The sequence below is a fragment of the Haliotis rubra genome, unplaced genomic scaffold, assembly GCF_003918875.1.
Source record: "Haliotis rubra isolate DU_JTF1 unplaced genomic scaffold, ASM391887v1 Scf876, whole genome shotgun sequence".
NCBI lineage: Eukaryota > Metazoa > Mollusca > Gastropoda > Lepetellida > Haliotidae > Haliotis > Haliotis rubra.
In genome coordinates this window covers 160,172-185,443 of record NW_025767608.1, presented here as the reverse complement: position 1 = coordinate 185,443, position 25,272 = coordinate 160,172, and the positions used below count along the sequence as shown (strand labels likewise).

Here is a 25,272-nt window from a genome sequence, read left to right as displayed (position 1 = left end):
GCGTTGACCATGTGTGGTTTCCCGCTTGTTACCTATGAGCTGTAGCAGAGTGGCAATGTCTTACCTACGGTAATTCTTTCAATCTGAATGCGAGGCTCTTACGTCATCATTTGATTACATTTTATAGCTATAAAGTCTGTTAGTTGATTTATGACCCGTATACGTTTAAGTGTCTCATATGCCTTGTTTGAAACTTCATTCTACTCATTTCAGGGAAGTTAGATAACGTGACAAGAAGAAAACTCTATTTTGAGATCCTGCTGCTTTCTTCCCTAACTCTGTAATGGAATATACAGTCTGATTAATTTTATAATATAAAAAAGTATTCGCATGATTTTTATGACTTTTTTATATTTCCTAGACGTTTCAATTTCATGATTTACAGCAATGTAAATATTTGAATTACAGTTTACGTGAATTGTCAAACTCACGTCCGAGAGATTCCTTCCGCAGTCCACTGAAAGTATGAACTCCTACAGTGCTCCAGAAAAATGGTTATCCGATCTTTCAAAACAAGTATCGACATAAAATCGACCAATCAACGATCCTTAATTTCATGGATTAACAAACTCATCAATTTGTTGGAATTTCTGTATTCATGTCGCGTCAATCCTCATGTCTGTTCACTTGCCATTGCCAGTCAACCTGCATCTTTATCAACACTGCCTGCCTCCACTTGACTGACCCTTCCCTCCCTCCCATCCCAACCTCCTTTCTCTCTCCCTGGTGTGATATACAAGACACGACTGTGACTTTTGGTGTGCTCTTCACCGAGGCAATCTGGATTTGCCCGATCATTTTAAAATACTAGACTTGGACCTCTTTCTTAATGTACCCTATAGGGTCTGGGAGTCGGACGAGCTGTTGTGATATCGACTGGCTTCCGAATAACGTCTTATCTTATTACAAGAAGTATTTCTATCTTTTAGCATCGATCAATATTGATTTTACATTTTCAATTAGATTGGTATTGAATGCTCGATGTCCATGTTGATCTATAACAATCCAATTGTAGAGTTCGGGAGCACTTCTAAGCACTTCAACTATGTAGATGTTTATGCTAGATAATGATCATAACGATCACGATGATAGACATATTGTTTGTTGCCACAAAGCGTCCTTAAACACATGCGAACTTTCAAATATTTCACAACTAGGTTGAGAGTCAGGGATCACCGGTTGCCCAGTTCTCTAAGGCACTGAAATTGGATGTGCAGGGAACGTGGACGTGCCAGAGATCTATGATAAGGGCCCGGGGGTTCGAATTCCTATTCGCCGAGAATGAATTCTAGGCGTGCCAACACCATACCCATGCTTGTGGATTTCAATAAAGTGGCAAACATCTACCATGCACTTTCCTCACTCACTCACTCACTCACTCACTCACTCACTCACTCACCTCACCCACACACAAAGTCACTCACACACGAGAATAAAATAAGGTTCAGATCTCATTGGCTCACTGTCCTCCCATAGTCCAATAATTCCTCAGTCCGCTGCATCTTTACAGGACATCTCCTAGATGAGTTTTTGTGGATGCTGCTGAGTTTAAAACCAGTGGCAAGATGTCTCTAAGTTTGCAGATCTGCCGTCATCAGGGATGTCCACGAGGGCTGCAGATAGATTACAGTATAAATGCACCCCACGGGGATTCACACGTGAGCTGTCGAGGACAGCGTTATTATGAACAATGGCGGCGCATGTACTTCCTGTTTACTGGATCTATCTCGGGATCACGACAGGACGCCATCAAGTGTAACCTTCCACCTGCCTCCAAACTTTCCCATCACCATACCTCACAGCAACACTCGTTGTCGTTGTTGTCGTCGAGTCCAAGGGTCATGCACCTCCCGCGTCGTCACTGCGCAGTAGCGAGAGAAATAGGTTTCATATACAAAATGGTGTAAGAAAAATATAATTGAAATGTAAAACGCAGCGGGTAGTACAAGGTCGTGGAATATTAGAAATGCGGTCTATCGGAACAAGATTGATTGTCAGTGCTAGTGGGACCGTTGAAAGCCTGACAGCGGTAACACAGTGTTAACGCCAGGGATATATTAGTGTGTATGTAATCAAATTCATATTAGACTAAAGTTTAAATTGAAATGGAGATCTGAGAAGGAAATACCAATGCCTTAGTAATTATTGCGCCCCTCGTTCAATGGCTGGATTTTAATTTCATTTCTTTAAATGTCTATCAAAATATATGTTCGCCATGTAAAACTATCTGTCAGTGTTTCTTCCCAGATGTCCCAGAAGTTTGTGATTGTATGGAGACGCGGTGGGAGAACCGACAGAATATGGCATTAGTGATTAGGCCCCACAGTTTTCTTCATAGCTATACGTCACACACACGCACCCGGGCACGCGCGCGCACACACATACACACACACACTCGCACGCCCCCATCCATCCATCCAACCATCCATCAAACCCATTCGTCCATCCATCCATCCATCCATCCATCCATCCATACACCCACCCACCCACCCATCCATCCATCCATCCATCCATCCATCCATCCATCCATCCATCCATCCATCCATCCATCCATCCATCCATCCATCCATCCATCCATCCATCCATTCATCCATCCATCCACCCATCCACCCATCCATCCATCCATCCATTCATACATGCATACATACACACATACATGCATGCATACATATTTGGTCATATTCATAAGCATTGATTTGAAGAACATATATGCTGTTTAAATGAATTATTTAAAGTGAAAATACAAAATCCTGTTCCACAAATGCCAGAACTAACCTGGAAAATGCAACTAATAATCTACCGACTCACTCCCGTTGAATTCAGTATGAAGTATGATGCAGTCTTACGTTGGGAGCTGGTCCATATAACTTCTGACTCTGACCACGTCATTGTGGCGAACGAGGGAACACTTGGATTGTGTTTACAGTATAAACAAACACCCAACATCAAAGACCTCATGAAATGGATTATTTCGAATTGATGGCATGGAGCTTTTATGGATAACATCCTCTTTATTGTTTCTAGCATCATTGCAATGCGATGAAGGGCCAAGGAGGCGCGGAGGCGTCACTGGAGAGAATAAAGGAGTTGTTATCCACTAAAGCTTCGTGTCATCGTGTTCCAGAAACTTCAAAGATGTTACGTCGAAATTGTCTTGAATGTGAAGTTTGCAAACTTTATGCGGTTTTATCGGAGTTAAAGAATAGTTGTACCGGGGCGTTGTGGCCATATCCCGTCAATCAGAATCAATCAGCATGGTTCCAACATACACTATACAGTGAGTCAGCTGTAGTATATCTGTAGAAATGAGTGAAGTTGATAAGCAGATACTTGAATCCATTATTACTGAGGAAGAAATCCACAAGGCTATACAGCATATGAAAAATGGTAAATCTCCAGGAATTGATAACGTCATCATAGAAATGATTAAAACAAGCGAAACTAAAATAATGCCTTTTTTAGTGGCAATGTTCAATAAAATATTTTAAAACGGTTGTTTTCCACAAGAGTGGCGTAAAGCCATTATAGTTCCTCTGCACAAAAAAGGTGATGTAAATATTCCCGATAATTACCGTGGATATGTTATGAATAAAGTGTCTGAAACTCAAGCTGCGTTTCGGAAGGGCTATTCATGATCAGTTGTTGACCATATCTTCACATTGTATGCTATCATCGAGAAAAACCTATGTAGAAGAAGGAAAATGATATACGTTGCTTTCATTGACTTTAATAAACTTTGATTTTGTGAATAGAGATAAACTCTGGAAATTACTCTCATCATACGGCGTAAACGGTAATATGCTAAAAGCTCTTATGAGCATATATAACACAGTGAAATCGTCTGTCAGAGTACAATCCGAGCTAACGGAACATTTTAATTGTCCATTTGGTTTGCGGCAGGGCTGTATGTTGAGTCCAATGTTATTCTCATTGTTTATAAATGAACTTTAAGGAGAAATCCCAAATTATGGTAAGCATGGGGTCCAATTGTTTCCAGATGTACTTGAAATTCTAATGTTGTTGTTTGCTGATGATGTAATTCTTGTCAGATACTATTGGTGGTCTTCAGTGCCAGCTAGACACTTTAAAATCGTATGCAGATAAGTGGGGATTAACTATAAATTTAGATAAATCTAAAGTTCTTGTCTTTAGGAAAGGTGGGAAATTAGCGGTTGAGGAAAACTGGCTTTATAATAGGAGAAACATTGAAACGGTAAACAGCTACAAATATCTAGGTTTTGTGTTCACGTGTAATTGTAGTCTCAGGCAAGCTGTCTCAGAACTTGCAGCTCGTAGTAAGAAGGCCTTAATGGAATTAATTATATATTTAAGGAAATTAGGACCAATACCTTTGGAAGTATTGTTTATATTATTGGACAGCCAAATTCAGCCAATATACTTGTATGGGTCAGAAGTTTGGGGGATTAAAAGATACGACAGCATTGAAAAAGTTCACTTACAAGCATGTAAAATATTTTTAAATGTCGGTCCACAGACACCAAATGCAATAGTATATGGAGAGTGTGGACGGTTTCCAGTTTATATTAATTCCTACGTTCGAACGATGAAATATTGGCTTACGTTAATGACAATGCATGATGGACGAATTCCGAAAAAGGCATTTAATATGTTATACTACCTAGATACTGCTGGGTACCACACATAGGCGTCTGAGATCCGCCATATACTTTGCTCACACGGCTTTGGATTTGTCTGGTTTTCACAAGCTGTCGGTGATCCGTGCGCTTTTATTCACTTTTTTAAAGAACGCTTGATCAATATGTTTTACCAAAATTGGACATCTACTCTTGAAAACAGTTCACGTTATACGTTATATGCAAAATATAAGAGTCTTCTTGAGCCTGAGGGGTATCGGTCTTCAAATATTGAATATAAATTCCGTAAAGTATTGGTCAAATTCAGAGCTGGTGTCTTACGTTTCAAGAATAACGTAGGTAGGTGGCAGAATATTGATGTATCTCAAAGAAATTGTCCTGCATGTAAAGTAGATTTAGAAGATGAATATCACTTTTTGTTGAAATGTCCAGCTTATAAAGATCGTCGGGATAGATTTTTGCCTAAGAATTTGCAAGTAAATATAATATCGTTTAGACATGTCCTTAAACAAAACAAAACTGAAGACATAAATAATTTAGCTCGCTTTATCTATTATGCATACAAAATAAGAAAAAAGTTAGAAAAATAGAAATAGGTATTAAAATTATTAAACAAAATCCATTACAGCTATACATGTACATATATATGTAACTGATATTTTTCACTGGGGGTGTAAGAAAATCTACTCAGGTAGACAGGTAAATGCTAAATCTTTTAAGAAATTGTTTCCTGTTTTCATACTTGTTTCGAATATGTATATTAATATGTATATGGGCCTGTGGCCTTCATACGTAATAAAGATTTTGATGATGCTATCTGTCCACGCGTCATCTTGTCACGGAAACTCAGCAGTGTGTCGGACATCATATGACAACATCTGCTTTATGTCCTGTCTCAGTGAGTCAGTGAGACTATAAGTGTCAGCATATTGTAGCATCTCACGTAAATCTCACTACATATCTGTCAGTCAGTCAGTCAGTTGAGGCCCGAGGAACAGTATATCTGATCTCACGTCGTCTTGTCAGTGAAACATCGCATTTATGTCCTGTCCTCAATGAATTAGTCAAGGTATATCAGTCAGCATATCGTAGCATCTCACTTAAATCTCACCGTATGTCTGTCTGCATGTCACCGGGTCAGTCAAACCTTAACGTACATCTGTCCTATGTCACATCTCAATGACGACTTACTGTACATAGTCTAATGCCAGACCCTCCATAATGTCCTACAGCACACCTGTGGTCATGTTATCGCGTCACTCAGGCCTACAGTGTATCAATTCGCATGTCTTAGAGTCAGTCAAGGATTAAAGTACATCTGTCCTATGTCATATCTCCATTAAAGCTTGTAAATAATTTACGTCCGCACGACAGCATGATCCCCAGTCCAATAAAGTCCGACAGCACATCTGTCCTCATGATCTCGTTTCAATCAATCCTTCAGTGTATCAATCCGTATGTCTTGGAGTCAGTCAAGTGCTGTAGCAGTCTTTTAAAATCGCCACTATACGTTTGTTAACAGACGTTTAACCGTCCATTTATAAACACTAACACATTTCCTTAAGAGTTCAGCGTTATCATTCCGCGTTTTACATACACGTGTAAGTGTCCAGGCGATCTGTAATCTTTAACACCGCCTTAGCCACTGTATCAATAAATGGTTCCGCTCAAAGGAAATGTATTTCTTTGATGAGAATTAGTTACAACCTAATTGTATTGATTGCCAAACGGAAGTGACCACTAGCGGCCGGACGGCGATCTTTTCAATGGACACTGGAATTGTGTGCTTTCATTGATGCTGTGTATTAACTTCAACTGAATAGTACTCTCGGGCTTAACGAGAGGAGGTTCAAGCACTTGATACAGAAACCCTGGAGACAATAATGATATTTGATGATTAAGGCAAACTTATGATAGTCTTGTAGACTCGCTAAGGTTCAAGCGCGACTCGGATGTTATCGAGGGTGGGTTGACTTGGTACCTCACAGTTTATAGTGTTCGATCGGGCGATAAACGCACAGCCAGTTTGTTGATAGATTGTAGATTTACGATGTTTGGTTGTACCCAGTGGAGTACGGGTTGTGTAATTACAGTGATGGGAGGCTGACGGACAATGTATCGAAAACGTATCGGGAACATCCCCCAGTGCTTCACTGCATCACGTCTTGCTATAGAACATTAACACTTCGTTCAGCGGGCGCTGGGACAATAACGGGATCACAGTCGTTAGCCAGATAGTCTATGTTTGTGCGATAGGCATTAAGTATTTAACCGTGTCGTATGCACCCATCAACCGCTCGTCGCTATGCAGAGTTAGAACAGGCCATCAGAACCTATGCTGGTCGTTTGAAGCAACCAGACGAATCGGATGGTCATGCCTGGTTGATCGAGTGTCATTGGCAGATAGTTATTCTCAGTATCAGTCACTTGATTGTCTGGATCAGATTCGATTATTTATGGCAACCATTATACAGCTGGCCTATTGTTGAGTGCAGCGTAAAACAAGAACAGCCATAGTTTGGTCTCTGTATATTAACTGTTGAATTATCTCGATGAATTTGTTTGTAACTGTTTGTCACTATATGTTTCAGTGATGAGAAGTCAACACGAGCAGCGTCTCCAGTAACGGCGTCATCGTTTACTACACAGCTTACACCGTCGAAGTGATGTTGTCAACGAGACCGTTCAGCTAGTGACGCCCAAGTGAATCTTCAAAATAAAACTCAAAGGATAAAGTCCCCAGGATACGAAAAGGGATTCATAACTTTAAAACAGAATTTTTATTGGTGATAAATGTACGGTAAGCTCGAGGGATGCTGATTCAAGATAGTTTTCAGTGCCGAACGAACTAAAACATTTATACAGCGTTGCGTGCCATTCACCCGTGTGGTTTGTTCTGAGTAGGATAACTTTCCTTTCCACAGGATAGTTAGGACCAACACTGAGAGGTTTGTTGCTGACATGTGCCTGAAGATACGGTCCAATGTCGGAAATAACAAAGACGTGTGTCACTCTGGATGGAATACATATTAATGTGATTCAGGTAAACATCTCACACAGTGCGTGTATAATCTACTTTTCGTGATAGTGTTTTTTCCTGAGATTATTCAAAATTGAGAATCACAGCGGAAACGAAACACCGGTCGTAGAGCAGCCCGGAGCTCTTCGACAACAATTGGTGGCACCAAATGCCGGGACCGTTAACAGACCCATTCGAAAACCCCGGAAACGGGACAAGAAGAAAAAAAAGAAAAAGTGTTGTAATGGTTGCTGCAGCTGCTGCTGCTGCTGCAAAACTGGAGACAAGGTTGCAGGTACGGAATCGGAACCGGAAACGGAACCGGATTCTGGAACCGAAAAAAGCACCGGATGTTGTTCGTGTTGTCCATCAAAGAAAGACAGAAAGGCAAGACAACAGGCAAAAAAGAAAGAGACATGTTTGGTGTGTTGTAAACGTTTCACGACTTTCGTGTTTTCACATATAGGCTTGTGTTCGTTAGTGGTGGCTTATTCGGTGTTGGGTGGATTTATCTTCATGAAATTGGAGGCTCCGTCTGAAGTAGTAGAAAGAAACAATATGGCGGCTAACCGGAAGCGGCAAGTACATGCGTTGTGGAACCTGACTCTAGATCTCAATGTGTTATATGAGGAGAATTGGACTCAACTGGCTGATGATGTGTTGAAGGCGTTCCAGAAGGAAGTTTACACAGCCACCAAGGAGAAAGGATGGGATGGCAAGGATGGGGAGGGGGAGCTCCAGTGGTCGTTTGCCGGGGCTCTGCTGTACTCGGTAACGGTCATAACAACAATTGGTAAGTAGAGACTGCTGTATGTTGAATACCAATCATACTGGCGTCGTAAAATACCTGGCCCCGATTTCTCGAATCAAACTTAAGTCTGAGTTTCGACGTAAGTTAGAGTTTTTACTCAAATTTGAGAAAATGCATTTCCCCGAATGAACTAAAATCGATATTAAACTCAAACATTGTAGACAATTTGAGTTTGGTGGATAGATTACTTAAGTTGTTTGGGCTTTTTTATTTAAAAAATGCAGTTGAGTTAAAAAATCATCTCTTTCAAATTGTCCAACTCAGTTTGAAATTTGAGTAAAAACTTAAGTTTGTTTCGAGAAATCCGGGCCTGGATTTCAAAATCATGCTGATGATGGGTGTTTCTTCCGAAGGACCGTTTTCACCTTCCATAGATCATCCGACCAGTAGATCTGTCATCTCCATCTCTAACCGATCATCTCCAGCTCTAACCGATGCTTAGTAGAAACAATGCAACATGTCCCTTCTCACACTACATGAATCTGTAGCAGAAACAATGTAATATGTCACCTCTCACAATACACAAATCTGTAGCAGAAACAATACAATATGTAATCTCTCACAATACACAAATCTGTAGCAGAAACAATGCAATATGTCATCTCTCACAATACACAGATCTGTAGCTGAGACAATGCAATATGTCATCTCTCACAATACACAGATCTGTAGCAGAAACAATACAATATGTGATCTCTCACAATACAGAGATCTGTAGCAGAAACAATACAATATGTCATCTCTCACAATACAGAGATCTGTAGCAGAAACAATACAATATGTCATCTCTCACAATACACAAATCTGTAGCAGAAACAATACTATATGTCATCTCTCACAATACACAAATCTGCAGCAGAAACAATACAATATGTCATCTCTCACAATACACAAATCTGCAGCAGAAACAATACAATATGTCATCTCTCACAATACACAGATCTGTAGCAGAAACAATACAATATGTGATCTCTCACAATACACAGATCTGCAGCAGAAACAATACAATATGTCATCTCTCACAATACACAGATCTGCAGCAGAAACAATACAATATGTCATCTCTCACAATACACAAATCTGTAGCAGAAACAATGCAATATGTCATCTCTCACAATACACAAATCTGTAACAGAGACAATGAAATATGTAAATATTACGGGAATCCGTGAAGATCCGGACTGGAAAAGCTGGAATATTGAACTATTTAAATGAACAGTTTGCTTGTACTATAACGTTCATAACAATATTCAGGGCTCTCTAATGAAGTAACATGTAAACCTATGCATAAGGTCCATACGCGGAGTTTTATGTGTCCTACATATTTTTGAACCAATGAGAAAGATTAAAGGATACATTTGTACATGCCATAGACAGCCTAGTGATATTGATCCCAGTGGTTGATAGACAGTAATAAGTCCCCATACATACATTTCATGACAGACTACTGACATAATTTATGTCGTCAATATCAGCTGGTCTCTCCATAATCTTATAACGGGAATTGTAATACTGAAACAAATTGCTTATCATCAAGTCATAAGTGATCCACTGTTCGGTACACGCATAGCACGTTAGTATAGACAATGACAGTCGAGTCAGATGCATTAGAAACAGGCCTGGGAAGCTTGTTTTAATGTTTTAACAGTATCCGATGACCCGTCTTGACACATATTTTGCAAGGCTATAATTAGAAGATAAAGCTACTCTGTTTTCAATTTTGCAGACCTTTATCGTTGATTTAAGAACGCTAAATGTAATTTAAAAACCGAACGCGTTGTATGTCAAGTAAAGATGTGTTTCGTGACGTCAAACAACACATTCTATCATACTTAAAAGAGATTTATTATATTATTTCAGTTAAGAGACTCCAGTTAGGTGTACACCCTGGCGTTTAAGCTACTATGCCTTGATGACATGGCCCTGGTGGTTGAGCGAGATGATGCAACCATATTTTGTTTGTTTCTTTTTTAACACCATTCTCAGAAATGTCCCAGCTATATGACGGCGGTCTGTAAATAAACAAATCTGGACCAGGCAATGCTGTAACTGACATCATTAGCATAATCTATGCAATTTGGGGTACGATGACATATGTCAACCAGGAAAGAGTGCCTGACCACGAGTTAGTGGCCTCTTACAACAAACATGGGTTGATGAAGATCAATTCTAACCCGACACGATCAAGCTTGCGTAACATGATACTATGAATGTTCGTTCACATTTTGCCAGTACCTGCCTGTTTCGAAGGAATGATTAATAATTATGATAAGGATAGATGTTTTGCAACCAGCTTTTGAAATCTTTGGGGTTTTGTTTTGCTACTATGCATGTCCATGATATTTATGTGATTTAATAAAATGGTAATGATTGAACTACCGAATATTTATAAACGGTTATAAATAAATACATATGAAAAAGACCAATATTACATTATCATGACCGTGAATGTTAATCATCACATAAAATAGTTACACCAATGTCAGTGCTCGAACTTTCAGACTACAAACGGGCTTTTCGCGAACTGTTTAAGTCGAATATAGCTGTTAAAGGTTGCGAAAACGACGTACACCGAACCTTTTCGACGCAACACTTGCCCTAGTAGAGTAAGTGAGTGAATGTTCTTTTAAGCCGCATCAGCAAAATTGCATCTTTGAAAGCAGGAAAATCACGTTTACGAGTTCCACACGATACAATCTTACAATATGAATAGTACACGACTATTGATCTAACATCGTTGGTTTAGACGATAGAAATCGACAGTTCTGTCACAAGCTGTTGGTAAGATTGATTGTATTTGTCTTATACTTTAATCGTGATAATCATGTTTATATGCACCTTCAGTTCATTTAGTGTATACGGTAATCTTCAACACATCTGCAAGCTGCAACTGCCACAATTTGACTTACAATAAGCAATGCGCGTGATGTAACAGGTATTATTTCAACTGAGCTCCAGTTCACATAAAGTTATAGTTAATTGGGTGTAACTGTTTAAAATTACAAATTCATAAATAATAACAAATTCATAAATTGATGAACATTCAATTCGGAATACAAATAAAATAATGTTTTTTTTATGTCACAGTTAGTCATAGGTCAGGTCCATGAAGCACGATGCACCAGGTCTGACATTGTGGACACACAATCCTCATGTATCCCCCTGTGGACAGGCCTGGTGACGAATGGGCCTCATGTACCTTGGACTCTTGTTAATTCAAGTACGATATCTGACTGCCTTAAGAGAATCATAGTCAATAAAGGTTCATTCACCTCCGTTCACTTTACCACCCAGCTCATATCGAAGTTTCTTCTATTATCCGTCAACAACACCCCCACCCTCTTACATACATACGCACAGACGCACAATCACATCATATCAGCACAGAAAGCATTGCATTGAATCTTTGTAACCTTTGTGGACAGTGTCACTTGGAAACGGCTTAAACACATGAACAAACACTTAACAACTTGCGACAGGTTAAGGATAAAGGACCCAGAGGCAATCAAGAGTTATAACGAACTCTGGGATTTATGGCTATGCTTTGAAACATTCTCCAGCTATTTCTCCAAATGTCGCTAGGCAGTCCACAAAACCCACACGGGATTACTTCAAAGGAAAATTTGGATCAGTTTGGGTTAGTCTTAACGAGTGTTGACTCGTTCTCTAATGTGCAGATGGGTCGGCATAGAAAAGGCTCAAAATGCATAGAGTGATGTATAGAAAGTGGTCATATTGTGGAGGGTTATTAAGGAATGGGGTCAAAATATAGAGGGATCGTTAAGGAAAGGGGTCAAATTGTAGAGGGATCGTTAAGGAAAGGGGTCAGATTGTGGAGGGGTCATTGAGGAAAGGGGTCAGATTGTAGAAGGATCGTTAAGGAAAGGGGTCAAATTGTAGAGGGATCGTTAAGGAAAGGGGTCGAATTGTAGAGGGATCGTTAAGGAAAGGGGTCAGATTGTAGAGGGATCGTTAAGGAAAGGGGTCAAATTGTAGAGGGATCGTTAAGGAAAGGGGTCAGATTGTGGAGGGGTCATTGAGGAAAGGGGTCAGATTGTAGAGGGATCGTTAAGGAAAGGGGTCAAATTGTAGAGGGATCGTTAAGGAAAGGGGTCAAATTGTAGAGGGATCGTTAAGGAAAGGGGTCAAATTGTAGAGGGATCGTTAAGGAAAGGGGTCAAATTGTAGAGGGATCGTTAAGGAAAGGGGTCAAATTGTAGAGGGATCGTTAAGGAAAGGGGTCAAAATATAGAAGACAACGACAAGGAGGGTTCAGTATGTGGAGGGGGTCAGAATTTAGAGAGTCCATATTTTGAGGGGTAGGAATATGGATGATCCGTGTCTGGAGATTATGTTTGCACATGTAAGACTTGGACGCTTGTAAATGTTGCTTGCCGGAACCCAAGGGCCACCTGAAGTTGTTGCTAGCCGATAGCCTCGGGTCAGTTGTGACCACGGTGAAAAGATACTTGAGACTTTCCACACTTTCAGCCACCGGGTTTGGTTCCTGATATAGACAACTAAATCCATCCCTGTACACCATCCACATGTCCCTCAGCTATGGGAAAACACCAGAGCGCCATATTGGCTTGTGTACAAACGAGTCTCACTGTGAAAGGTCCGAAAAGAAGTAACGGTAAATATCCTAGAGCCATAATTCCACGTGCTGCATTTACAGGAAAGGACCTACGCGAATAGTTCAAAGCAATTTTCGGATTTTTGTTACCACAATTGCAGTGTCAATTATTTCCCCAACCATCACCATACCACATTTACGAGTCTTCCAAAAATATCTCCTTTATCAGAGAAGAAAACCAACAAGGCAATACTGCTTAATCAATATGTTTGCGTCTGAAATATAACATTGCGACTATTGGGGTGGCGCAATGTGTAATGTTGCCTAATGATGAGAGTGCGCTTTAATGACATTATTACATGTGTATAGAGGCTAAACTCCGACAGCCATTGTTCTCAGCGCGGACGAAATGGATATTGGAATCGTAGCGTTTTCCTATCAACTCCTTACACTGACGAAAAACTTCAAGTGCGCCACATGGAAACTAGTCTTAACACCAACTCTCATCCACGGTTTTCTTATCATCAATTTCTATTCCGCTTTTAACATATAGATATTCCATTCCCCTGGCGTTTTATGAATAGTAGTAAAGCGTTTGTGAAGGAGTAAAGGTGTTTTATGGCGTCTGTAAATTGATTCCAGCGTTGCTAAGTCCGCTATCCTCAGAAGAAAAAGTGCTCTGGATATATATGAGAAGTTGCCGTTATAAAGATGCATGTATCATGATTACTAGTGGTATTTATTAGCTATTAATCAGAAGCAATTGTCGTTAGTGATGCAAAAACCTCGCGAAAGCTTTGTCGGCGAGTTCCGATGTATTCGAGTAACCTATCAAAGAGATAAAAAACACGAGTCAAGTACACACATAATGGTGGTTGTTAGATTGGGCATCGGTACAACATCTTGCAGACTGGAGCTGCTATTGATCTGTTTCTGTATGGATTGGGAGACAGTTCCTGGCACTGATTGCATATGTTTTCATCTTTCTCTGATGACCTGGTTCTTAGTGCTTCCTTTGAGAGGCACTTATAGCGCCTAACAGGCTGGTGCATGTCGTAATCATGATTAGTCCACTTGATGGTAGATGTCGTTATCGGGAGCAGTTGCCTTGGTGGTACATGTTGTAATTTCTGGTACATGTCGTGAACAGGGACAGATGCCTTGATGGTACCTGTATTTACTGGTACAAGGAGCAGAATGAGCTGGATGGGTTGCCATGGTGTATGATGTAATTCCTGGTAATTTTATTGATGTTTCATGTTGCTAATGTTACAGTACGCATGACCTGACCGAATGTCTAGATGGCAAGACTTATGACAGTCAGGCTAGTTTGGTTCATCGTCAGCCCAGGGCCCTTGCCCCTCTACACTCTGTCCAGTCAGAGAATGTGACTTCTTTCAAGAAGCAGTCCCATGGCAAACCTACCAAGAACTTTCGGAGAATGTGTAGACTCGCCTCCAGCGCACCTGTCTTCTTTACAGGAGGGCTGTGTTCCTGGCAGTAAACTCCGGTACTCTCCCAGTGTCAGTTTAGAGATTGGCAGGTACCTAACTGAGGCTCAAAGCACAACTTAAAACTCGGAATACAGACGTGACAATGCGAGGTCAACATATTCGTCAAGTTTTCCTGAATCGTGTCAATCACATTAACGTAGAAAAAGGACAGAAAATCAAATAAAATAAACAAGTTTTGTATCAATGACGACAATGTAGGTTAGTTGGCTTGGGAAGGTCTGAGTTCGTACACGGACCTATTCCTATGAAAGTATAAGTGTCATTTTATCTGACGTCCTCAACACAGTCTGGGTCGAACCATGGAGGGACTACAGAGTCAAAACCACCAGCAAGTTGAAGACGGTAGTGAAAGGAACGGTTCGCCCCATCATGCCACTTAGGAAACTGCGTCTGGTGTTGGACAATCTTGTTAAAACCATTACATAGTCAACAATTCAAATTTACATTTTGATGCAAAACACACTCGATTACGGGTGGGAAGTGACTGGCACTGGGCAGCAAACATACTGCACATAACCTCGATGCAGCGGTCGTTTAGAGAGCCTTCCCTTGATAAAACTGGGCCTCTGACAAGTTTATATTACTCTTCGCTGATGGATATTATTTCTATTAATGTGGCTATTATTAGCATTATTAACAATGGTTATGTAGAATAAATATGAAATGCTTTTGCTTTGTGAGCAGTTATTGCATTAAATCTCTCTAATCTTTAGTGCATTGAATCCCTCTAATCTTTAGTGCATTGAATCCCTCTATTCTTTAGTGCATTGAATTCCTCTAATATTTAGTGCATTGAATCCCTCTAATCTTTAGTGCATTGAATCCCTCTAAGCCTTACACTATTCACCGTGCTCATTCCTGTAGTATTCGCAACAACTGGTCAAGCAGTGCACCCACTCCAGTAAGCTACGCACTGTATTACACCCTGTCCGGCACAGATCAGCGAACAACTATTAGAACTTCACTTTCCCTGTTAAAAAAGTCCAGTTTTGATTCGTCCTGTAAATTAGGGTAACCATGCTATGTGTCACGTGATTGTGGCAACCCTTTGAAGTTAATGCTTAAATCCACATCAAACCATTTGTGCGATATGTAACTACGAAGCGTATAATCAACGTCCAGCGTGTGCCTAGACTAGTCTAAGTCATATGTCATGAAATGTTATGCGTGGAAATGCAAGCGGAAGTGATTAAAGCTTTATGAAAGAAACATGAAGTAATTTCTACTGTAAAAACTCAATCAAATAATCGTATGTTTTAACTGATGGTCGATTGAAGCAGGACGGTACCATTAGCGCATTATCTCGGTTGTATCATGGTTCCACGCGAGGCCCATACTCTGATAGTGATTGTTGCTGTGTACCGTCACTGGCTATTGCGTCGGTTGAAGTGTTTATGGGACGTTGACATGCACGTCCATCCTGCCTCGTTTCGGACGCCACCGTGGCAGTCGAGTGGATTATTTAGAAGCACTTATGCTGAATTATTTACTCTTTCCATCTGCAACTGATATCAGACATTGCTCTCCGGAAGTTGAGAGTAACCAATGTCCAGTGCCTTAATTGTATCGCAGCTGTTAATCCTGTCCAGTGGGAGCTGTTAATTCAGTTGTCCTCAAGGTCGTGGAAACAGTATCCTGTCCACTCCTTGAGGCGGTGGCAGCAGTCAATCCTGTCCAGAATTCGAGGCGGTTGCAACGGTCGATAATGTCCATTCTTTGAGGCGGTTGCATCAGTCAATCGAGTGGGGTCCATCAGGTGATGGCAACAGTCAATCCTGTCCACTCATTGCGACGATGACAACAGTCAATCCTGCCCAGCCCATCAACCAGAGGTAATAGTCATCCAGTTCTTGCCATTCAGGTGATGGGAACAATGTACTGCACTCGAAGCAGTAGTAGTTGTCAATGCTGCCCAGCCACTGAGGTTGTGCAACAGTCAGACGTGTCCAGTATTCGAGTCGGTGGCAAAACAGTCCATCCCTAGGAACTGTCAGGACCCTGGTGTCTGTTACTCCAGCCCTACAAGCATTGATTCTATACTTCCTTGCCATCGTGGATGTGGCTACGATCAACTTTGGACAGTTCTCGAAGCGTTGCTAGTTGTCGAACCCTTAAGACAGTTCCAAAAATCAGCCCTTTCTTGCCATGGATGAATTGGCAACCGACAGATCTGTTCACTGTGAAGACAACAGTTGCTTCCCTTCAGTTCTGGAGCCATGGAAACAGTCTGTCCTGCCAATTCTGCTTATCCAGTCTCGAGGCGGCGGAGGAACCTAATGTTCCCTGTAAACTTCCGTCCTGAGTGAAAATGATTAATTACATCTTAAACATTATTTCTACATTTCCAAACCGTCGTCATCATAAAACATCCATGTTCAGCGTCCCTGTAATCGCTAGAGTTAAGACCACCACGTTCATCAACAAGAAATATTTCTCCATTCATCTGTTTTATTGGTTTAGGAGTCAAGCGATGTCAAATCTTGAATTACATCGGCTTTCCTTGTCCCCGTAAAATCACGATGGTGCTTTAGTAGCTGATTTTATCACAAACGATTTCTGATCTTTGATCTAGCAAATTTTGCATTGACCTGCCGCTGAAACATCCGTTACAACTGTCCTGGAGGAAGTCTTGCTTCAGAGGGATGGTAATAACAGCAACAGTTATGATGCCATAAAGATTGTTTAGAACAACAACTCTGCCGTCAGTAAACCTCGTTAATATAATGTTCCCGAGAACATATCGGATGATCCAGCAATACTGTGCGGTAATAGTCGTGACATACTGAAGTTGTCCTGGTGAGTGAGTGAGTGTGTGGGTGGCTTGAGTGAGTGAGTGAGTGCGTGCGTGAGTGAGTGAGTGCGTGCGTGAGTGAGTGAGTGAGTGAGCGGGCGCGTGCGTGCGTGCTTGGGTGGGTGGGTGGGTGGGTGGGTGCGTGAGTGAGTGAGTGAGTGAGTGAGTGAGTGAGTGAGAAACTCAGTAATATCCCTGGAAACTCATCTGATCAATGTTCTGTAAAGACACAGCTGCCTCTGCCGGTATTAGCTTCCGTGGTCTGTAAATAATACCATAACCCTTCATGTTTGTCAATACCGTGTGGTGGATGAGTGGGTGATGGGAGAATATTAAACGCCGCAATATCCCCGAAACCTTATATGGTCTATGTCCTGTAAAGATGCTGCTCTCTGTGCTAATATTGGTCAGTGAGTGGATATTGCGTCAATAAAATCTTAACTCTTCATTTTTGTCACAGTGAGTGAGGGAGGGAGTGAGTGAGTGAGTGAGTGAGTGAACGAGCCACGACTTCACCCAACCACCCTAACGCACCCTTACATTTTTCAAGCTTCTCCCAGGTGTGGATGTGAAGGCCTTCACAAGACGTGACTGTCACATGTGTGTCACGATTGTCAAACTGTACGAGACAGGGAGCCGACTTATGTAGACAAGAAACCCGTTGACGGAATATCTCCAGATGTACAGGTTACCAATAAACTAATACGCCCGTGGAGCTAACATTCATACTATCGTGATCTTTCACTCTGAGAAACGGGGATAATTTTCAATTTCTCGTGTGACAATACGTTGATCTATAGTCCCTTTTACGGCTTCGCCTGGATTTGACCCCATTGCAAAGACACATTATAAAAATCCCTCTCACTGCAGACTCCTTTGAAATCTTTTGAACTTATTCTAATTTCAGTTTAAACAGGATATCTAAGCAGCATTTAAAAGTCAATCAGTCTAAAACTGTCCTTGCACTATGACATAGGATTCTAAAACCTAAATAGAAAGATCAATTACCTTAGAAATGGGAATCTCAAAACACATTTTCTCTTCAGAATATGATTCAGAAGAAAACCAACCAAATATATCGTTTCCGAGATAGTTCGAGTTTGATGTTACGTGAACGATTGTGATGGATAACAGATGAAAAGGGAAGTCATAAATATCGATAAACTCAGCTGATTACGTTTGGAACACGTGCTCGGGCTGTCTGGAAGCTTGGCGATTGGTTTATCAGTTTTAAACGTGATCACTGGTACCTCTACCGTATAAGGCTGATCTCCCGCTACACGCTATCTCGATTTGAAGGGACACCTAATAACCGCCATCTAAACAAAAAAATCCGGCAAAAAGTGATAGATTAAAAAGACGTTTCCATTTTGTTTACGCAGCTCTCGTGATGTCTCGTCGACGGTACGAGATTGGTGAAAATGACCCTTGTTATATTTTCATTTCCGCGAAGATAATGAAGGTTACGGCACAGGCTTGCCTTAGCTTGTCCGGTCCGCCTCGTTTTTGTCAAGTGTTTATGTCAAGAATGAGGTCGGAGTTATCAGATTAATCTCACACACACAACCAAACGCTGGAAACTAAATTTAGCACCAATTTGCCCTGAATGGTCTTCTGGAAAGTTTTGTTCCGTCTAAGCGCTGGAACTCGGTTGAAATTGAAAGTAAACAGTTGCCTGGGGAATGCGATTTAGAGATGAACGCCGGCGTTCTAGACAGTAGTATTGACTTTACACCTTCTGCCTTGAAAAACAAGATTAGAGAAGAAATGACAGTCTATTAGATAAACTGTTTAGAATTGTCAGGACTTATATACTGGACAAAACAACTCGACTTGGCAGGCCAATATACTTGGCTTACCTAAATGTATGTCTGAAATGATTGTTTCTGAAGACTGCATATATGAATATTATAATTTTGAAGTTTTTCGATATTTCGATGTCAGAATGAGTTTCTGACTAGATTTAGAATCCCTGTTAATAAGTGATTGAGTGAGGGAGTTTATTTTTACGCCGCTTTTAGCAATATTCCTGCAATATCACGACAGGTGGACACCAGAAATAGGCTTCACATATTTTAGCCATTTGGGGAATTGAGCCCAATTTGGGCAATTGAGCCAACGCTCAAGATACAAGTAACTAAAAGGAGTGATTATGGCTCACCATCGAGTGAGTGGAATAAGTGTGTTTGTTTCGTTCCCCAGCCGTGAGGCCAAAGATGCGCTGAAAGATGGCACTTGTTGTCACACGCAACCACTTACACACAAGCACGTGTACACTCGTTTCACGTGCAATAATCTTGAACACCCGCCATAAATTTATTGTTTGCTCTTCGGATTTAGTTCGGAAAACGAAAACGAAACTGTGATATTACTTCCATATTTCACTTAGATCTTTTTGCGAAACAGTATGTAAGTCTCTCCCCATACGTCTGAACTTAAACCCGTGAAGACCCGGGCTAGACTTGGTCGTCAGCAACCCATGCTTGTCGTACGAGACGACTATAACGGGATCGGGTGGTCGGGCTCGCTTGCTTGGTCTGCACATGTCATTGTATTCCAATTGCGTAGATCGATGCTCATGCTGTTGTTCATTGGATTGTCTGGTCCAGACTCGATTATTTACAAACCGCCACCATATAGCTGGAACTACTGCTGCGTCATACAATAAATAAATAAACAAACAAACAAACAGGTTAAACCCTGAATCTGTTTTCTAATGATCAGTATATGATCTAAATATGTTTGTTTGTGGAGGGATAACGTTTGCAGATAGAACATATTGCTGATCTTTGAAAGAAGCTTTGAAAAAAATACTTTTAGAAACATTCTTCCTCGGTGTTATAATGACTCCAGAAAAAATGTAATATGTGGCGAATTTGTGTCCGTATCCAAAACCATAAGATGTTGAAATTAAGCGTTACCATTTAGAGTTGTGATCTCAATGACAGACACGGTCAACTACAGGAATCCCGAATGTGTTTCTGTATTTACATAGTGAGTGGTTTCCGTCTACCCAACGGTAAATCCTTATTGATATCCGACAACGTCTCTGATATGGATGACGTCTGGAATCCAGGAATAATTGTAATATTTCTTCGATGATACCTGACAAAGCTGGGTTAGACATGAGTTCAGAGGATGTGATTCATGTCTGTGTTGCTAAGCAGCAATGTATGCTGATGTAGGGCTTTGCTACTGGTTGCTGCAGATATGTTCCTGCCGTGCAATGCTGTGTGGTGCTGCTTGTATGTCTTGCTGTTTATCTTGCTGATGCTGCCTATGTTGCTGATGCTGTTTGGTGTTGCTGATTCTACCTATGCTGCTGAATGTTGCTGTATGTTGATGATGCTGAATGTCGCTGTGTGTTGCTGTATGTTGATATATGTTGATGATGCAGAATGTTGATGATGTTGATATATGTTGATGATGCTGAATGTTGCTGTGTGATGCTGTATGTTGATGTTGCGAATGCTGGTGATATTGCCTATGTTGTTGGTGCTGCTGATGCCTATGTTGATGAAGGTGATGTCTATATTGCTGATGCTTCCTATATTGCTGATACCGCATGCTTATATAGACGAAGACACGGTCAAATGATGCATGGTGCTGCTTGCTGTATCTAGCTGATCTACCTATGTTGCCGATGCTGCTGAATGTTGCCGATGCTGATGTATGTTGATGATGCTGAATGTTGCCGATGCTGATGTATGTTGATGATGGTGCTGAATGTTGCAAATGCTATCTATGTCGATGAGGATGCGCTTGCTGGTGATATAATGCCTATGTTGATGGTTCGCCTGATGCCTATGATGCTGAAGATGATGCCAAAGTTGCTGATCCTGCTGAATGTTGCTGATGATACCTATGGCGCTCATACCGCATGGATATTTAGACGAAGATACGGTCAACTGGTATCAACTAAAAGACTTCGCAATATATTGACCATCATCAGTTTGACATTATTTAGCCGATATCGTTTCCAATGGCATGTGCAACGAGGGGGATATAATTGTGTAAGCTGTCTGAGTTTATTACCATTGATTTTGGCGGGTATAGGCGCGTGTGACCTCGGACAGACTGATGGATGTATAACAGAACTGATGTGTCTTTAATGATCCACCAAGTCCATTCAGCCATGCTCTGCTGGGCCGGAGTCAACTTGTGGTCTAATGATAACTGATAACCACCATCAATATTCTACTCGTCTTATATTCCCAGATTCCCACGTGACTCATTCACGTGACATTTAGTAAAAGCATGATGTCTTCGAGAATATTAATCGCAGTTTTATATCGGGCAATGCGTCCTTTTCTTAAAGGTAACGGGTCTTCAGATCTGCATAAAGTTTTACTTTAAATGCTTTAGCGCTTTCCAGCAGGGCAGGGCAGGGCAGGGCAGGGCAGGGCAGGGCAGGGCAGGGCAGGGCAGGGCAGGGCAGGGCAGGGCAGGGCAGGGCAGGGCAGGGCAGGGCAGGGCAGGGCAGGGCAGGGCAGGATTTGGTGGCAAGATGGGTTTGGAAGGCAAAGGTGAGTAGGGTTAAGTCAGAACGTCAGTTCTGGGCAGGGTGGAGCGATTCAATGTAGATCGGGGTGGATAGGGTTCAAGTTATTAAAGGAAGATCAGGGCAACTCGGGAAGTAGAAGGGTAAGGTGATGCAGGGCATGACAGGGCTGGTCAGTGCGGACCAGGGGGGCTTGGGCCATGTAAGTATTGTCAAAGCAGTGCCACGGTTTGAATGGGGCAGGGCGATGCAGGGCGCTGGTGCAGGACCTCTGGTATTGGACAGAGTGTGGCGGTTCCTGCATGGCATGCTTAGGCATTTTGGTTAGAACTTTTTCAAAATGAACAAAATATGAATCCAGTGTATCAGTGACCATCTCATTTAGTATAATCTACACACATGAATATAACATTTGTTGTATAACTCGTCTCGGTATCTTTACAGATCTCTCCGTTTCATGCCAATGAAAACACGAAACTGCATTTTCTACCATACTCATGAGTCTTTATACACACTGGCACATAATCATTATGACAAAGGATATATGTATATCACACTGCGTGCTATGTGACGGAACAACTGACATCTTATCACAGTACGTAGCTGGCCCCGACAGACATTACCACATGCGCGATGACGTGTATGGCGCGCGTGACATGAGTGGCGCGAGTAACACGTTTGCATGTGTGTGTTTGTGTTATAAGTTGATAAACTGACTTTGCGCTGACAGTAGTATATTTTACGTGTCGGGCGCGTTCGACGCGAGTGACGAGTGTAGACGGTTATGTTCCCAGTATGGCCATAATACTCTGCATCGAAGTATTGTCCAGGGTCCATTTTCACAGAGCAATTTTAACCTAACGACTATTGTAGGCTAATGTTAAAGTATGGGCGTTACGAACCCCTTTAGCGCTAAGATCGCTTAGTGGAACGGGGACCATGAATTACGGGTAAAGCTGTCGGATGTTTTTGTTTGCTATACATACTTAGTTTGTTTTAGACACACTCAGTGTAGAGAGGTGGATGCCCCGTTTAACGTCTCAATTATGTTTTTTGCTGATATGATAACCATGTCCATCTGTATTTTCAGGTTACGGTCACATAGCCCCCAAGACATTCTACGGCCAGCTGGTGACCATGGTGTATGCTCTGATCGGAATCCCACTCACCTTACTGTGTCTCGCCAATCTCGGGAGTTTCATGGGAGACTGTTTCCGGTGCTTGTACAAGCAAATCTGCATCGGTCTCATGTGGTTGTGTTGCCCGCCGCAGGCACGTGCAGCACGATCAAAGTCATATTCCGCCAGGATACGATACCGGAAGTCAGGTGACTCAGAAGAAGAGAACCCCCTCCGAGGGAAGACTGTGGTAGAGGGGAAGGGGACGGATGTGTCTGTGGTGGTTGAGGAAGACCAGAAATCTCAAAAGGAAGATCCTGTGAGAGTACCAATGTTTGTCAGTCTCATGATAATAGCTATATATATATTTGGTGGTGCTTTGATATTCTCCAAATGGGAGGGGTGGGACTACTTGATTGGGTCCTACTTCTGTTTCATCACACTCAGCACCATCGGCTTCGGCGACTACGTCCCCGGGGCCGCGGGCGCGGCCGATGATTGGGACAGTCAAGAGAAACTCATTATCTGTGCGTTCTATCTTGTGTTCGGACTTTCTCTGATCGCCATGTGCTTTAACTTGATGCAGGAGGAAGTGCGGGCTAAGTTTGCCTGGTTGGGGATGAAGCTGGGTATCCTGGACAAGGAATAGACAAGGAGTCTAGATCCTGCTCGTGTTGCCAAGGATGGTCACATGAAGCGATGGTTGACTAGGGATTGACACACGATGTTAGTGTTGCCTGGGGTGTGTTATATAGGAAAATGGTTGACTAGGATTAGACACAAGGTGTCATGGATGCCTAATAGACTTTACATGGGGTAATGGTGGACAAGGATTTGGACATTTGTTATTGTTGACTAAAGGATGTAAGAATTGACCACGAGGTAAGAATAGATTAGTAGTGGACGCACGTGTCAGAGATTCCTAGACGATATTACACAAGGTAAAAGTTGTGTGCCAAATGGTGGACACATGGCGTCATTGATACCTAGGCTATTATACAACTAGCGATGGCTGATTCAGGGTTCGACACCCGGTGTCACGGTTACCTAGAGTGATTGATACCTGGTGTGATGACTGCATGCCAAGCAGGTGGTCAACATTGGCGAGGGTTACCGAATTTGATGGCTACCTGTGGTAATGACAAGAGTGATATTAACCGTGTGTGAAAATAACCCACTTACGATGGTATATCTACTGTTATAGTCGACAAGAACGACGGTGGCCAAGGACGAGATGCTTAAGATAAGGTTTGCCCTGGATATTGCAATCTTAAGCTATTGTGAAGCCCGGTTTGATTGGTTGAGTAGTTAGATGTCCATTGTGGAGTAAAGTGATTCTTGAACCAAGAGAAGCCACAAGACGAGTGAGTACCACATGGGTTGTGCTGGATGGTGAATACAGCGACCGTACAGAACCTGACAAGGACAAAGGAAGTAACGTAAGAATACCCGAGTGAACCAGTGTGCATAAGGATCGAGGACATCAGGATGTTCTGAATGATTCCGGGTTCATGGATGACGTATTAGCTCCTGTGTGTAAACAACGTTTTCATCTTGTGTCATTTGGTGTGGTAGACTAATAATGATTAGTTGTGAAGATATTTACATGATGTTACAACAAACTCTGGCACATCATATTTCGTCTACTCGGGACACAGAGTGTCTCCCCAAATAGCCACGTGGTGCTAACTTCCTAACAAAGGAGAGCTAAATATTTTACAATCAAATCACACTATCACGCATCCCGACAAAACATTAACGCGATATCACCTCCACCCGATCTCCTGATATTACATAATAGTACTTGTCTCGACCTCCTGATCTGACATGATATCACCTATATCCGACCTCCTGATCTGACATAATATCACCTATATCCGACCTCCTGATCTGACATAATATCACCTATATCCGACCTCCTGATCTGACATAATATCACCTATATTGACATAATATCACCTATATCCGACCTCCTGATCTAACATGATATCACCATATCCGACCTCCTGATCTGACATGCTATCGCCTATATCCGACCTCCTGATCGGACATAATATTACCTATATCCGACCCTCTTGATCTGACATGATATCACGTATATCCGACCTCCTGATCTGACATGATATCACCTATATCCGACCTCCTGTTCTTACATGATATCAGCAGTGCCCGACCCCCTATCCATATCCAATCTTCTCGTCTTAGCCGTGCCAGAAACTAAACTGGTTCAACCTGGTCATGTCTGTGGGTTTGCTGTCGCTATTCCGGCTCTGGAACGGACAACACCTCAGGCTGGCATTAATTTGGATCTAACTGAAATATTGTT

At 41.8% G+C, this 25,272-nt stretch overlaps 1 protein-coding gene across 1 annotated transcript; it reads left to right on the top strand.

The window, feature by feature from the left end:
- Positions 1-5,991: 5,991 nt before the first annotated feature.
- Positions 5,992-24,943, top strand: LOC124263272 (TWiK family of potassium channels protein 18-like). The gene is made up of 4 exons (XM_046697864.1): positions 5,992-6,071; positions 7,208-7,238; positions 7,705-8,428; positions 22,919-24,943. The coding sequence occupies exons 1-4, from the start codon at positions 5,992-5,994 to the stop codon at positions 23,593-23,595; spliced, it is 1,512 nt and encodes a 503-aa protein (XP_046553820.1). The 3' UTR covers positions 23,596-24,943.
- The last annotated feature ends 329 nt before the right edge of the window (positions 24,944-25,272 follow it).